General features: G+C 45.1%; 1 protein-coding gene across 1 annotated transcript in view; it reads left to right on the top strand.

The window, feature by feature from the left end:
- nt5c1ab (5'-nucleotidase, cytosolic IAb) overlaps positions 1–15,883 on the top strand; it is a 51,328-nt gene extending 35,445 nt beyond the window's left edge. Inside the window, exons 4-6 of the mRNA XM_042108641.1 lie at positions 5,984–6,106; positions 6,297–6,481; positions 15,498–15,883. Of these exons, the coding sequence (XP_041964575.1) occupies positions 5,984–6,106; positions 6,297–6,481; positions 15,498–15,860 (671 nt within the window). The 3' untranslated portion in view covers positions 15,861–15,883. The remainder of the gene's footprint in view (positions 1–5,983; positions 6,107–6,296; positions 6,482–15,497) is intronic.
- Positions 15,884–16,286: the final 403 nt, after the last annotated feature.

Here is a 16,286-nt window from a genome sequence, read left to right as displayed (position 1 = left end):
GGTGAAACAGACAGGGAGTCAAATTTGATGTTGATGTCGTGGTGTATGGTAGGTTTAGCTGGGATGACCAGCAGTTCAGTCTTTGAGAGGTTCAGCTGGAGGTGGTGTGCCTTCATCCATGTAGCTATGTCTGAAAGGCAATCTGAGATCCGTGCTGAAACCAGGGGGTCGTCAGGTGGAAAGGACAGATAGAGCTGTGTGTCGTCTGCATAGCAGTGGTATGAGAAGCCGTGCGAACGGATAATCTGTCCCAAGGAGGTGGTGTAGATAGCAAAGAGGAGGGGGCCCAGCACTGAGCCCTGGGGGACCCCTGTGGTGAGATGGTGAGGTGCAGATAGCTGACCAAGCCATGATACGTTAAACGAGCGTCCTGTGAGGTAGGATTCAAACCAGGAGAGAGCAGCTCCGGAGATTCCCATGTCAGCGAGTATAGAGAGAAGGATACGGTGATTAACCGTGTCAAAGGCAGCCGATAAGTCAAGCAGAATGAGTACTGATGACTGAGCGGTCGCCCTGGCTTCTTTTAAGGCTTCTGTTACAGACAGCAGAGCCGTTTCGGTAGAGTGGCCGCTTTTGAACCCAGACTGATTTGGATCCAGAAGGTTGTTCTGTGAAAGGAAGTCAGAGACCTGTTTGGAGACTGCTCGTTCAATGCCTTTGGATAGGAAAGGCAGTAGTGAGACAGGGCGGTAGTTCTCGACTTGAGCAGGGTTGAGAGAAGCTTTCTTAAGTAACGGTGTTACCCGGGCCATTTTGAACGCTGTTGGAAATGTGCTGGAGGTTAGCGAGGCATTGATCACATGTGTGATAGCTGGAGCGATGGTCGGGCTGATGGACTGAAGTAGGCTCGTAGGTATAGGGTCCAGCGAGCATGTGGTAGGACGGCTGCATGTCAGGAGTCTGGACACTTCACTCTCGGAGAGAGGCGTGAATGCTGAAAAAGATGTTCCAGCAGTCCCTAGAGGTTGTAGGAGTGCGGTATCTGAGTCAGATGCGTTGAGTGGGCATGTAGAGAATTGACTGCTGATTGCCGCCACTTTGTTTGTAAAAAATGAGGCGAGGGTATCTGCAGTAAGGCTGGATGGAGGAGGAGGCAGCTGAGGGTTGAGTAGCGATTTGAAGGTTGAGAAAAGAGTGTCTGTAGCACTGTTGATTTTGTCATTGTAGAAAGCAGTCTTAGCAGCAGTGATGCTGGCTGAGAAGGAGGTCAGGAGTGTCTGGTAGTTTTTGAGGTCGTCAGCTAGTTTGGATTTGTGCCATTTCCTCTCCGCGGCTCTGAGTTTTGTGCGCTGTGATCGGAGGGTATCATTTAGCCATGGATGAGAATGTTTGGATCGAGCTGGCCTTGTGGTAAGAGGGCACAGCTCGTCTAGACACGAGGTCAGTGTGGAGCAGAGCGAGTCAGTGGCTTCATTAACCTCCAGAGAGGAGAAGGTGTTCAGTGGAGGTAGACCGGAGGCAACCACAGAGGAGAAGTGCGTTGGAGACAGGTTCCGGATGTTGCGGCGGAACGTGACCATCGGCTGAGGAGCCGGAGGCTGTTCTGTCAGGCTGACGTTGAACTGGATGAAGAAGTGGTCAGAAAGATGGAGAGGCGTCACCATGAGGGTGTCTGTGCTGCAGTTCCGAGTGAAAATCAAGTCAAGCTCTTTGCCAGCTTTGTGAGTCGGTGGGCTTTGAACCAGTTCGAGGTCAAAGGAGTGGACCAGGGCCAAAAAGTCCGCTGAGCCTGGGGCATCTAAGTGGATGTTCATATCACCGAGAACAAGAAGCGGACAGTCATGCTCAGGGATGGAGGATAGCAGAGTGTCAAGTTCGTCAATAAAGTCGCCTAGTTGGCCTGGAGGGCGGTAGATGACCAGCACGTAGAGTTTTGCTGGGGCGATCACTGTGATGGCATGGAATTCGAATGAGACATATTTGTTTGAAGGCAGTAGCGGGGTGAATTTCCATTTGTTGGAGATCAGCAGGCCCGTCCCGCCTCCTCGTCCAGATAGGCGAGGGGTGTGGGATAGTGTAAGGTTAGTGGAGAGTGCAGCCGGGGTGGCAGTGTTCTCTGGTTTGATCCAAGTCTCAGTGAGAGCAAGGAGTTCCAATGAAAGGTGGTTGGCATAGCCAGCTATGAAGTCCGTTTTGTTGACTGCGGATTGACAGTTCCACAAGCCCATGGAGAAGGAGGTTTCTGTCGGTGAGGACCGTTTAAGTTCCTGGAGGTTAAGGCGATTTCTGCCCCTTTTGGCATGATGCCGTTTTCTGCAATGGCCGGTGATAACAGATATGGTGGAACGGCACATTTTGCCTTTGTCGGTGCCTGTGCTCGGTGAACTTGCACAGGTAAACTTGCTTGTCTTGACCGCGTCCGTCTGAAACGAGGACGGCTGCAACGAGGGCTGCCGCTTATGCTGACTCTTCAGCAGCCGCCACTATTGTTATGCTGATAGGAATTGCATGCAGCTGTCCTCGTGTCTCACTAATGATGCATCAGCGTAGACCGCCCTCTGACGTTCGCACAGCTTAGATTGTTCAAAAGGGTGTTAATTACTGTCAACTGAAAGTCCGCTCGCTCACACCGACCGAAACTCACAGTTTCAAGTAGCCTCCTCCCTCAGCTGTTCCCAAACGCCCAGAGTCCATTTCTAACAATTGGAGAGGATTGGCCAGTAGTAGCCTATGTGTTCTTGCTTTCTCTCTCCCAACTCACTGCAGTTGTTGTATTACATTACATATACATTACATATACATTACATATTACATTACATATTACATTACATATACACATACAGTACTTACTACTTTTACTTTTACTTTCAATTTTAAATGTATATTTTCACTGCGCTACATGCCAAACCAATGTTTAGAATTTCTGAAAAATCACAGAATTTGAAGTGGTGAAAATCATAAACTCCTTAAAAACTGGTGATCAAAAGATAGTGATTTAGTGATGATATTGAAGATAACGTGATTTAGTGATGATATTGAAGTCTCTCATCAATAGTTAGTAAAGATAAAGTGATTTAGTGATGATATTGAAGATAACGTGATTTAGTGATGATATTGAAGATAAGATGATATTAAAGATAACGTGATTTAGTGATGATATTAAAGATAAGATGATATTAAAGATAACTTGATTTAGTGATGATATTAAAGATAAGATGATATTAAAGATAACGTGATTTAGTGATGATATTGAAGATAAGATAAAGTGATTTAGTGATGATATTGAAGAGAACGTGATTTAGTGATGATATTAAAGATAAGATGATATTAAAGATAACTTGATTTAGTGATGATATTGAGGATAAGATAGCTTGATTTAGTGATGATATTGAAGATAAGATATTAAAGATAACTTGATTTAGTGATGATATTGAAGATAAGATAACTTGATTTAGTGATGATATTGAAGTTGATGATGATCACAGCTGCTCTGTGCTGTTCCCACGGAAACGGTAACCTCTGGTGACCTAGGCTCCTCCCCTTTCCCCCGGCCTTCCTTACGGCACACTCATGTTCTAAAGCCTACCCATGGTGCACTGGGGCGTGTGTGTGTGACCACAGGCCGGCAGGCTCAGTGGAAAGTCCCCCCTCCCCTCTCTCACACACACTATACACACGCTCACACACACGCGCTCTCTCTCTCTCTCTCTCTCTCTCTCACACACACACACACACTCAAACGCACACGCTCACACACACACTCTTTCTCTCACACACACACACACACACACTCTCTCTCACACACACACACACACACTCTTTACACACACACACACACACACACACACACACTCTTTACACACACACACACTCTTTACACACACACACACACACACTCTTTACACACACACACACACACTCTGTACACACACACACACACACACACTCTGTACACACACACACACACACACACACACACACTCTTTACACACACACACTCTGTACACACACACACACACTCTTTACACACACACACTCTGTACACACACACACACTCTTTACACACACACACTCTGTACACACACACACTCTGTACACACACACTCTGTACACACACACTCTGTACACACACACACTCTGTACACACACACACACACACACACTCTGTACACACACACTCTCCCTTTTCCTCGCTTGAGTCCCCAATCTTCTGTTCTTCTGCTCTCCCCGTCCAACTCCCTCTCACTGTGTGTGTGTGTGTGTGTGTGTTTGCATAGAAAAGTCGTACTCCAAAATCGTTTCTTTTTCGCTAATTTATTTCCACACAGCAGCAGGGGTAACAGACCTTTCGGCCTTTCGGCCTTCATCAGTGTGTGTCACCCCTGGCCACTTCCTAGTCTTAAAAAGTAGCCTGTCTAGCTAGGAATGGAGTCAGCGAGCGCTCCGACTCACCGGCCGGTCATCAGTTGGAGCGCTTGGTGTCTCAACACAACACACAGCACACACACATCCAGACATTAATAAAGGCATAGCAGAAAAAGAGCTACACTCCAAAAATACACTTAATACGACAAGTCAAAACATTCATTCCATCTGGTGACATAGAACGTAGGTGATGCATCCAGAACGCCTCCCTTTGAAGAAGCTTCCTGTCTAAATCTCCCTGAGGTCTATGTACGTGTTCTATACCAGTGTATTTAAGATCTTCTAAAGTGTGATTCTTTTCTATGAAATGTGAAGTTATGTCACTCCTACGAATAGCTGATTTGTGTTCACTCAGTCTTGTTCTTAATTGTCTCAATATTTTACTAACGTTTGATAACTGACACGGGCATTGCAAAAGATAAATTGTGTTTTTCGTAGATAAATTTATCAATGAACCAATTTTGTAAATGTTTCCCGTGTGGATACAGCTAAATGTGTTAGTTTTTAACATGTGTGGACAAGCAGCACAAGTCCTTTAATGAAAGAGGAATTCCCTGTGCAAACCACGTCCAACCACCAATACAGTGTTTAGATTACTAGGCCTTGTGAGTAAAGATCACAAATGATAGATAGATACTTTATTGATCCCCAGGGGAAATTTAAAGAAGCCCTATGCAGGTCTGGTTATTCCTTCGCTGTTTCTGGGTTTTCGCCTGATTTGGGCTTGCATTTTTCACGACATAGCTCCCCCTGCAGCTTTGGTAGCAAGTGACTTCTACGCTAAACCCCCACTAGCTAGCGAGCTAGCCATCAATAAATCAAGCTAAACACATACAGGGCTCACAATAAAACGGTCGAGCAAACACATTGTTCAAGAGACTATCATATCACATTACAAAAACGAAGTCCACCCAAGGGTAGGCTACTTACAATTTCAACAGCAAAAAAGCCAAGTCGGAGTCCGTTTTGCACTCTTCTTAGAAACTACAATCTGACTACATTTTCGAGTATTTCCGCCGAGTTACATCCGGATTTCTTCGGTCCGGGACCAGAAAGTTGCATATTAGGTTTTTCCGCGGAGAAGCACTAGGGGGAGACGAAGCACCCACCAAACGACCCAAAAAGTGTTGTAGAACCATCAGAACGACTCTCAACCTGCATAATTAAGGTCATTTTTGCTAAAATTGTTGCATAGGGCCTCTTTAAGTGTTCAAATTCAAATTCAAATGTGTTCTTCAGAGAGGTGTCTGCTGATAGAATATGCCAGTGTGTGTTTGCAATTGATATAATAGCTCTTGATCATTTGTTATAATGAGTGCGTAATTCACTGAAAAAGGGCGGGTCTGCTTTTGTTCTGTCTTCGATAGTAGATTTGATCTCTGCGAGGATCTTACTTTTTCATAGGCTGTGTATGTTTGCATACATACTGTATGTATGTATCCATGTTTGTGTGCGAAAATGTAAGCTTTTAACTACATGTGCTTTTCTGTGTGTGTGTGTGTGTGAGTGTGTGTGTGTTTGTGTGTGTGTGTCTGTGTCTGTGTGTTTATGTGTGTGTGTGTCTGTTTGTGTGTGTGTGTGTGTGTGTATGTGTGTGTGTGCGTGTGTGTGTGAGCAGGTCTGTTTATAGAGAGGTTCTGTATGACCGGGGGGAACAGTCCTATTGGTTACCTGAAGGCCTATCACACCAACCTCTATCTGTCAGCAGATGCATACAAGGTCCGAGAGGCTCTAGACGAAGGTATTCACACACACACACACACACATGCACACACACACACATACACGCGCACACACACAGACGCACATGCACACACACACATACTGTACACACACACACAGACACACAAAAACACACATACAGGGTATTTAAGTACTTCTTCAATAAGCTCCTTCTCTTTCTCGCCCCCCCCATCCCCGTGCTCCTGCAGGCATTGCGGCGGCGACCGTGTTCACCCCTGAGAAGGTGGTGGAGGTGAGTGAGGCGGAGCTGCGTGTGGCGTTCGACGGGGACGCTGTGCTCTTCGACGACGAGTCGGAGCGCATCTATAAAGCTCACGGACTCGACAAGTTCTTTGAGCACGAGAAAGCACTGGCAGACAAGCCACTAGATCATGTAGGTCAACCACGTGTGTGTGTGTGTGTGGCATTAGTGTGTGTGTGTGTGGCGTTAGTGATTATGTGAAGTGTGTGTGAGTGTGTGGAGTGTGTGTGAGAGAGAGAGAGTGTATGTGTGTGAGAGAGTGTGTGTGTGTGTGTGCGTGTGAGTGTGTATGGCGTGTGTATGTGTGTGTGTCAGTCCTGGCATCACTGAATTGAACAATAATGTATGGGGGGGGGGGGGGTGTTGTAGGCCTACATAGACTATTATAAATAAAAGATAATGAATTTTCAAACCTGTACCAAAACACATTTTTATTCAAACATCAAGTCTGCAGTGAAACACGGAGGTCAGCTCAGCAGCAGCAATGTTACTGTACATGGAATCATCCTGCTTCTTAAAGAAGGACGAGACTAACGTGTTGGTCTGTCCTGTCGCGGTGTTGGCACAGTGTAGCTTGCTGCTAGCATGTAGTCTAACATCTGCCTCCCCTCCGTGAGAAACACCAAACTCTCTTCTACACCTGCAGAATGCTTTCATCTCGTCGCTTAAGGCTTTGTCAATCCACGGGTACCTCCCCACCCACTCCTCCCGCTACCTGCATAGACGCTTTTGCTTTTTAGCGGCGTGTTGGGGTTCCGGTACATCAGCCATGTCAAGGAACGAATGAAAATGAGCTAAAATCAGTGCATATTCGCACCTAATTATAGAACGTCAAAAAAGAAACAAAGTAGCCGGGGCTGCATCCAGACACTTAGCTGCCGTCGGGGGCTGCATGCAGTCGACTCAACCTCTCTACGGACAGTTTTTAATGTTTATCAGAAAATAACTACTCAGTATTCTGATTGAGTATAATTTTCGGGACAATTAGGGCCGGATTCGGGATAAACGCTTAGATTTCGGGACTGTCCCGAATTGCTCAGGACGTCTGGTCACCCTAGGGATAATGTATAGAACGCTGGTCATTATAGACCCTTTCAAGAGAGTTCCATTATCAGCATCATAGTTGGCCCCACAAGACTTCCGTTTTAACATTCCATATGTTATCTTAATGCAGAGGAAGTAGATTGGGGCCCAAATAGAACGTTCAAGCATTGTTTTTGTTTTTATTGTTGAAAGGGTCTATTGGGAAAATAAGTCCCGACAGGGCGACCCGGACCCAGACGCGCAGCGGAGGGGTCTTGTTCCGCCCTGAAGGGACTTATTTTCCCATAATGACCGGCGTTCAATACATTATCCCGCTTATTACACGGCTACTTGCCAAAACGAAACAATAAACTCCCCACGATATGTCTTATACCTACATAGCCTAGGCTATAGCTTGTTTGTTACCGTTCATCGTGGCTTTTGCTGAGAAACAAATAGTTGGCAACAACACACACTGAACTTGAATCAAACATTCTTTAGAACACAGCTGATCAACCAGTTCCAGTAGTTGCGGAGTGATATGAAAGACCTGAATTAGAAGCACAAACTCCGTTGCCATTGACAGCGGCCATTATTTTTTTCAGAGGTCCTTTAGTAGAAAATAATGACCGCTAGAACTTTGAGAAAATTAGTTTGTCAATATAACGTAACCCCTTCTTTTAAAAAAAAATGTTTGGGGCTTTTATGCCTTTTTTAATGTGACAGGATAGTTGAGAATGACAGGAAGTGAGTGGGAGAGAGACCTAGCGTTCATGACCTAGCGTTCATTCCCAGTGAAAACATCATCATTCCGCGTCATTCACGTAACGTAATGTGTGAGTCAGAGGTCGGAAACTGGGGCTAGATTTTGCTAACAGAGTTGCCCAGTTAGGGGCTCGTCATCACTTTTGTCGTCACGTTGTAGTTCGTTTGTGGTCCATGTGGCCTTTCATGTCCAACAGTTTTAATGTGAACTTGGGAATTTGCCGTTTTTGTCACTTGAAAGCTGCATATCTTTCTTTCACAAGCATCTTACACTATATTTTAAGCAAATACAGTTGTTTATTTAGGATTAGTGAGTGTATGTTTTAATCTTTGTTGTGGCATTCGTGTTTGTCACACATTCGACGGCAAAGCACATGAACACTTGCTGTGGGAAAAACAAAGTAGCCACGGGGGCGGTCCTTGTCATTCCCAAGTGCCTTGAATGCACCGGAAAGGACCAGGGGGCGGGAATCGAACCCGGGTCGCCGGCGTACGGTGCCCCAGCCAGTTGCGCCACAGCCGGGGCCAATAATGTAACTCCTTCTTAACGAATGTGAACGTTACCAAGCTCTTCAAAACTACAATCAGAAATCTAAATCAGATCAGACGGCCACCATTCAACCCGAAAAAGTCATATAACCATTCCACTGGCTCCAAAGCTGTTAAGTTAAGGTAAATTAAACTAAAAAACCTGCATAGTTCGCCTTTAAATAACAATGTATAAATACTACACTTACCTTAAAGCTTGTGTAAAATGTGTTTAAATCACAATGTGAAAAGATTCATTAAATTAGTGGTGTAATAATCCAGTCACTAACCAATTCGCCTGCTGCAGGCGCTGCATGATATCATTGTGCTGCAGCCCATGGTGTTCCTTGATTGTTACGCTGGAATGAGAGTATAGTTCCATGTCAAATCAGCCTACAAAATCGCTACGTTTTATTTTCCGTTGGTCTTATTAGGGCCCGAGCACCGAAGGGCGCAAGGCCCTATTGTTTTTGTAAGGATTATTATTATTTTTTTCTATATTATAATTTGTAAGGATTATTATTATTTTTCTATATTATTATTGTTATTCTACTTTTTGGCTTTCCTGTTTTTGAGGTGGTTAACATCGATCGAAACATCGGTCGAAAACTCTTGAAATTTGGCACACATGTCAGGTGTCACGCATCTCAGTTAGGTACAAGAGCTTGACCCCGGGCGTGGCCCAGGGACTCGCTAGCGCCCCCTTAGGTGACTGATCCCGTGGTTGCCAAATATTTTGACGTGGTTAACATAGTCGAAAAGTCTTGAAATATGGCAAACACATCAGGTGTCACACAAAGCAGCTAGGTAAAAAAGCTTGGCCCCGGGTATGGCCCAGAGACTCGCTAGCGCCCCCTTACGCCCCCTTAGATGACTGATCCCGTGGGGGGCATATACTTTCAGCTACACACACCAAATTTGGTAGGTGTCTGTATCTCCCCAAGATGAACAACTTTCGTATGTACAATGCATTAGCGACGCCCAACAGGAAGTGAAGTATTTGGGATTTTGTGCAGACTAATATGTGATGAAATATGTGATGAATCATGATGCCAAAAGAGGTGCTTCCCATGGGTGAAAACGCATGAAATTTGGCACACACATCAAGTGATACAGTGAATAGACAGGGATAAAAGCTTGGCACCGGGCGTTGCCCAGGAACTCCATAGCGCCCCCTTATGTCACTGTGACTTGTGGTTGGCATATAGTATTAGATACACACACCAAATTTGGTGGGTGTATGTAACTCCCAAAAACAAACAACTTTTTTATTAACATGCCATTAGCCATGCCCACAGGAAGTGAAGTAATTGAGATTTTGTGCATTGTGGACATGATCAATTTTAACATACTCCTCCTAGACGGTTGATCCGATTCATGTCAAAGTTGGTATACATGACGCCGAGATGTTGCTGATTATAAATTGTGAAGCCTTTTTTTGATATGTTGTAATTTGACGAAATGGCGAAATTATTCATTTTAATGCCCTTCCACATAAACAATAAATGTGTCATAATTCACCATGCATGGCTTGAAATGTTTTAAATTTCACAGGTCATTGAAGACCATGTTAATGATAATATTCACATGCCCATAATGCATGTTTGGCATAGCGCCACCAACTGGCAACAGAAAGAATGACAATTATGCTGATTTCACATGATCAATTTGAACATACTCCTCCTAGACGGTTTGTCAGATTCATTTGAAATTTGGCAAACATTATGCCAAGATGTCGCTGATGTTAAATTGTGAAGGGACTTTTGAATGTTGTAATATATTTGATATGATTTTAATATCTCACCACATAAACAGGAAATGTGTCATAAATCACAGTGCATTGAATGAATGGTCTGAAACTTCTCAGGTTAATAGATATCATGATTATGATGATATCCAGACACCCAATGGGCCTGCCTGGCATAGCGCCACCACCTGGCCAAGCAGGAAATGTGCCAGAAATGGAAAATGCCTTAGGTGATTGATCTGAAACTTTATAAAATATTGGATATCATTATTGTGAGAATATTCACATGCGTAATTCACAGGTCTAGCATAGCGCCACCATCTGGCCAAGCAGGAAATGTGCCAGAAATGCTCTATGCTTTGAATAAATGGTCTGAAACTTTTCAGGTTAATAGATATTATGATTATGATGATATCCAGACACCCAATGGGCCTGCCTGGCATAGCGCCACCACCTGGTCAAGCAGGAAATGTGCCAGAAATGGACAATGCCTTAAGTGATTGATCTGAAAGTTTACAAACATTTTGGATATCATTATTATTGTGATGATATTCACATGTGTAATTTCAATGCCTAACATAGCACCACCATCTGGCCAAAAAGTGTATCAGAAATGTTCTTTGCTGAAAATGAATGGTCTGAAATTTCTCAGGTTAATATATATTATGATTATGATGACACCCAATAGGCCTGCCTTGCATTACGCCCCCACCTGGCCAAGCGAGTAAATGTGGCAGAAAATAAAATACAAAAGCAAATAGCACATGCATCAAATATGTACATTTCACAAACGCACCACGTCGGTGCTTTGTTGGATTCCGACATGTCACGGGTTGCGGCCCGCAGGTGCTCGGGCCCGCCATTGCCGCTTGCGGCTATATTTACTTTTTCTAACTTGAGAGGAGACAAGTTTTAAATAGGAAAATTAACGAAAATCTTAGTCACTTTTAAACGTGATACAAGCAGGCGAGATGCTAATGGTTTAATCCGATTCAATGATCTATGCTAGGCTGGAGCTAAAAGTGGTATCGCCAGACCCAGAGAACGGCTGGATGAACTGGAGAAAGGTAAAAATCAATTGTTTAACTCAAGGGGAGGTGGAAAATGAGTGTAATCCCCAAATGGTGGAATATCCCTTTAAAGTATAAAATGTATTTAAATCACAATATGAAAAGGTTCATTAAACTAGTGGTGGAGGGCAATTCCATGCAAAGGTCATCCTTACCATGGAAAAAAAAAGTTGTGCATACGCAAATAGAACTGTTGTTAAAATCTTCATTTAGGTCTATATTTTATTGTTTGTAACTGATCTGATTGAATTTGATGGAGAATTACACTCTTTTTACATCATAAATATGGTGTGCAACCATACAGAAACAACATTTTTCACATGGTAATATTATTCCAGATTGACAAGGGAATGGTAGAGTAATGTCTATGCTCAGCTTGCCTTTAAGAGCACAACTCCTTACATTTGTAAGGCTTTTGTTTTTAAGTCAGCAAGTTCCATGGCCATGTCACATCCATAACGTTTTATAGGAAAAGTTTATGCTACACATACAGTGTTGATGCGATAATGTCCATAGTGTCTGTGCAAAGCTGATTTATATCAATGTAAAGTGTGATGACCAAATTGTGCCCCTTTCTTACTTTTAAAACCTTTAATGGTGCGTTATGGATGTGACGTTATGGATGTTACATAATGTGAATTTACAAGACTGGAGACTTTGTTATACCTCAAAGCCGATAAAACGTCTGTTCTAGTGGCATGTCAGTTTCAACGCATTTCACCTTAGTGTTTAGGCCTACAATTGACATTTCAAAGATTATTAGGTTGATCAAAACCACAAGGAGGCCTATTAAAATACCTCCAGTGATTAGCCTAGCCATAGCCTATTTTCAAGTGGCCTAATAACGAAAATCTGAGCGATTATCTTCCTGTAACTGTCATACTGTTGTTGTACAGTAACTGGATTATCGTGTTAGCTGGTGAAGATGGCTGACTTTGCAGCTGGAGTTAACATAGCAACCTCCTTCTGTTGCAGATCTGTTCAGCCTGCCGTTCACGTCTGCTTAACACAGTTTAATTTTAAATGTGACGCGATATGCCAGCATTTGAAGTGTCAGGTCCTCTGTAGCTAATACCCACAGAGTAACATGAGTAACGGCAGCAATAAACTGGATGTACCGCATAGTGGTACGAAATATGACCGCCTCTCAGTCCTGCATATTCTCTTCGCAAAAATAAATCACGCTTGTCAATTTGTCTCCATCTCCTACTCCTGCAACTCATGTGCATGTAAATGAGTGTGTGCATATGTGAGTTTGCTTTTGTTTATAAGAGTGTGTGTGTGTGTGTGTGTGTGTGTGTTTGTGTGTGTGTGTGTGTGTGTGTGTGTGTGTCTGTATGTGTGTGTGTGTGTGTGTGTGTGTGTGTGTGTGTGTGTGTGTGTGTGTCTGTATGTGTGTGTCTCTGTGTGTGTGCATGTGCATATGCGTGCCTGTGTTTGTGTGTTAATGTGTGCGTGTGTGTGTGTTTCCATGCGCACATGTGTGTTTTTATGTGTCTGCATTCATGTGGGGGGGTGTATGTGTGTGTGTGTGTGCTTGCCTGTCTGTATGTGTTTATGTGTGTGTGTGTGCTTGCCTGTCTGTATGTGTGCGACTGTGCGTGCGTGTGTGAGTGTGTGTGTGTGCGTGTGTGTGCATGTGCGTGTGTGCACGTGCGCGTGCATGTACTTTATGTGTGCAAATCACAAATGAGTGGGTATGGGTTAGGTTGATGTAGGCTCTTGAGACTAACATACCATAAATATTTTGTCATCTTGGGTGCAACGGTTCAGGTAGGGCTAGTTATTTAGGGGAGTGGCCACCAAGTTTCATGTTCCCTGGTGTTTCAGTAACCCGGGAATCACTGACCAAAATTGATGACGGTAAAAAAAAATATATATATATTTTAAATGACTTGTTGTCCTGATTCTTCCTGTGGATCTTAGGGGGCACTGAGGAAGTAATAATTTCATCGCTAGTTTTTCATTTCAATTGTTTCATATCAAAATTCACTACTTAATTATGTGTTTTATGTAGTTTGTCGAGGACTGGTTCAGACACGTCACATCCATAACGTGAAACAGTCACATTCATAACGCCAGTTTTTCCTACATAATGCATTACGAAAATGACGCATAGTTTCAAAAACACACTTTTTGTGTTCATTCAAGTCTCCTTCATGCTACATATATCATAGTTTCGGCAGTTTCCTTCAAAATTCACAGAGTTTGTAGAAAACCTGTAATCTCTCACAAAAGTGTGTCCATTTGCATGTCACATCCATAACGCTGATAAAATGCCTTGTATTCTTAGGATGAAATTGATTATATGAAATTTGAGCTACTGGTTATTATGGAGCAGCCGTGGCCTACTGGTTATTATGGGGCAGCCGTGGCCTACTGGTTACTATGGGCCGTGGCCTACTGGTTACTATGGGGCAGCCGTGGCCTACTGGTTATTATGGGGCAGCCGTGGCCTACTGGTTACTATGGGGCGTGGCCTACTGGTTACTATGGGGCATGGCCTACTGGTTATTATGGGGCAGCCATGGCCTACTGGTTACTATGGGGCAGCCGTGGCCTACTGGTTACTATGGGCTGTGGCCTACTGGTTACTATGGGGCGTGGCCTACTGGTTATTATGGGGCAGACGTGGCCTACTGGTTACTATGGGGCGTGGCCTACTGGTTACTATGGGGCAGCCATGGCCTACTGGTTACTATGGGCTGTGGCCTACTGGTTACTATGGGCTGTGGCCTACTGGTTACTATGGGCTGTGGCCTACTGGTTACTATGGGGCAGCCATGGCCTACTGGTTACTATGGGGCAGCCGTGGCCTACTGGTTACTATGGGGCCTACTGGTTATTATGGGGCAGCCGTGGCCTACTGGTTACTATGGGCTGTGGCCTACTGGTTACTATGGGCTGTGGCCTACTGGTTACTATGGGCTGTGGCCTACTGGTTACTATGGGCTGTGGCCTACTGGTTACTATGGGGCAGCCATGGCCTACTGGTTACTATGGGGCAGCCGTGGCCTACTGGTTACTATGGGGCCTACTGGTTATTATGGGGCAGCCGTGGCCTACTGGTTAGCACTTCAGACCTGTAACCGGAGGGTTGCCGTGGCCTACTGGTTAGCACTTCAGACCTGTAACCGGAGGGTTGCCGTGGCCTACTGGTTAGCACTTCGGACCTGTAACTGGAGGGTTGCCGGTTCGAGCCCCGACCAGTAGGCACGGCTGAAGTGCCCTTGAGCAAGACACCTAACCCCTCACTGCTCCCCGAGCGCCGCTGTAGCAGGCAGCTCACTGCGCCGGGATTAGTGTGTGCTTCACCTCACTGTGTGTTCACTGTGTGCTGAGTGTGTTTCACTAATTCACGGATTGGAATAAATGCAGAGACCAAATTTCCCTCACGGGATCAAAAGAGATATATCTACTTATACTTACTTATTCATTTTTTTTTTTTTATTTATTTATTTATTTATTTATTTATGTATGTATGTATTTTATTGGGGGGGGGGGGGGGTTACAAACTTACAGTATTCATCTCTGTTTTTCTGTCACAAATTGCACCCTGCACACACACACACCAGACCTGAGCCACGTGAGTCAACACACACAAACACACACACACACACAAGGGCTGAGCCGTGCGGGTAAACAAACACATTGTGCCATTAGTATGTGTTCTGTGTGTGTGTGTGGAGTGTCTGGAGTGTGTGTGTGTGTGTGTGGTGTGTGTGTCTGTGTGTGGCAGTAGTGTGTCTGTGTGTGGCATTAGTGTGTGTGTGTGGAGTGTATGTGATTGGAGTGTGTGGTGTATCTGAGCATGAGGCTGAGTGAGTGACCTGTGTGTCCACGAGGGGGAGTGAGTGACCTGTGTCCTGTGTTTCCCCACTGTGTCCACTAGGGGGAGTGAGTGACCTGTGTGTCCACTAGGGGGAGTGAGTGACCTGTGTCCTGTGTTTCCCCACTGTGTCCACTAGGGGGAGTGAGTGACCTGTGTCCTGTGTTTCCCCACTGTGTCAACTAGGGGCCGCTGAAGGGCTTCCTGGAGTCGCTGGGGAAGCTGCAGAGGAAGTTCTACGCCAAGGGCCTGCGTCTAGGCTGCCCGATCCGCACCTACCTGGTCACGGCTCGCAGCGCGGCCAGCTCGGGCACGCGGGCGCTCAAGACGCTGCGCTCCTGGGGCCTGGAGATCGACGAGGCGCTGTTCCTGGCCGGCGCTCCCAAGGGCCCCCTGCTGGACAAGATCCGCCCGCACATCTTTTTCGACGACCAGATGTTCCACGTCCAGGGGGCCAGTCGCATGGGGACAGTAGCCGCACACGTGCCCTACGGCATCACCCAGAAAGTGACCCACAAACCCTCCATATCCAACACCGCCGCCAAGTAGCACACACACACACACACACACACACACACAGTCACACACACACACACATGGGCGGACTGGCCATCTGGCATACCGGGCATTTTCCCGGTGGGCCGACGCACCCTTTTGGGCCGATAGAATAGGCTATATATAATTTAATCATTTTGGCCAAGGATCGGCCCAAAGGAAGGACAACCAGCGGCCCATTGGTTACATTTCCATATTGACACTTGACTAATCCTATAACAGCTCACGTCAGGCCCACCCCTCGCATTTTGGCTCAGAGGCAGGATTTTGTGAGCGCATCAAAAGTTAATTGAAGTTGCCTACACGAAATTGCGGCGGGTGCGTAGTGACAATAGTGCAAAAGTAACACCAATGTAGAGGCTTCAAAAATACAATATTGCAAGTAGGCTAGCATATGTCAGCAACATGTTGAAGTTCGTT

This window comes from Alosa sapidissima, chromosome 1 (assembly GCF_018492685.1).
Source record: "Alosa sapidissima isolate fAloSap1 chromosome 1, fAloSap1.pri, whole genome shotgun sequence".
NCBI classification, from domain to species: domain Eukaryota; kingdom Metazoa; phylum Chordata; class Actinopteri; order Clupeiformes; family Clupeidae; genus Alosa; species Alosa sapidissima.
This window is presented reverse-complemented; position numbering and strand designations above follow the sequence as displayed.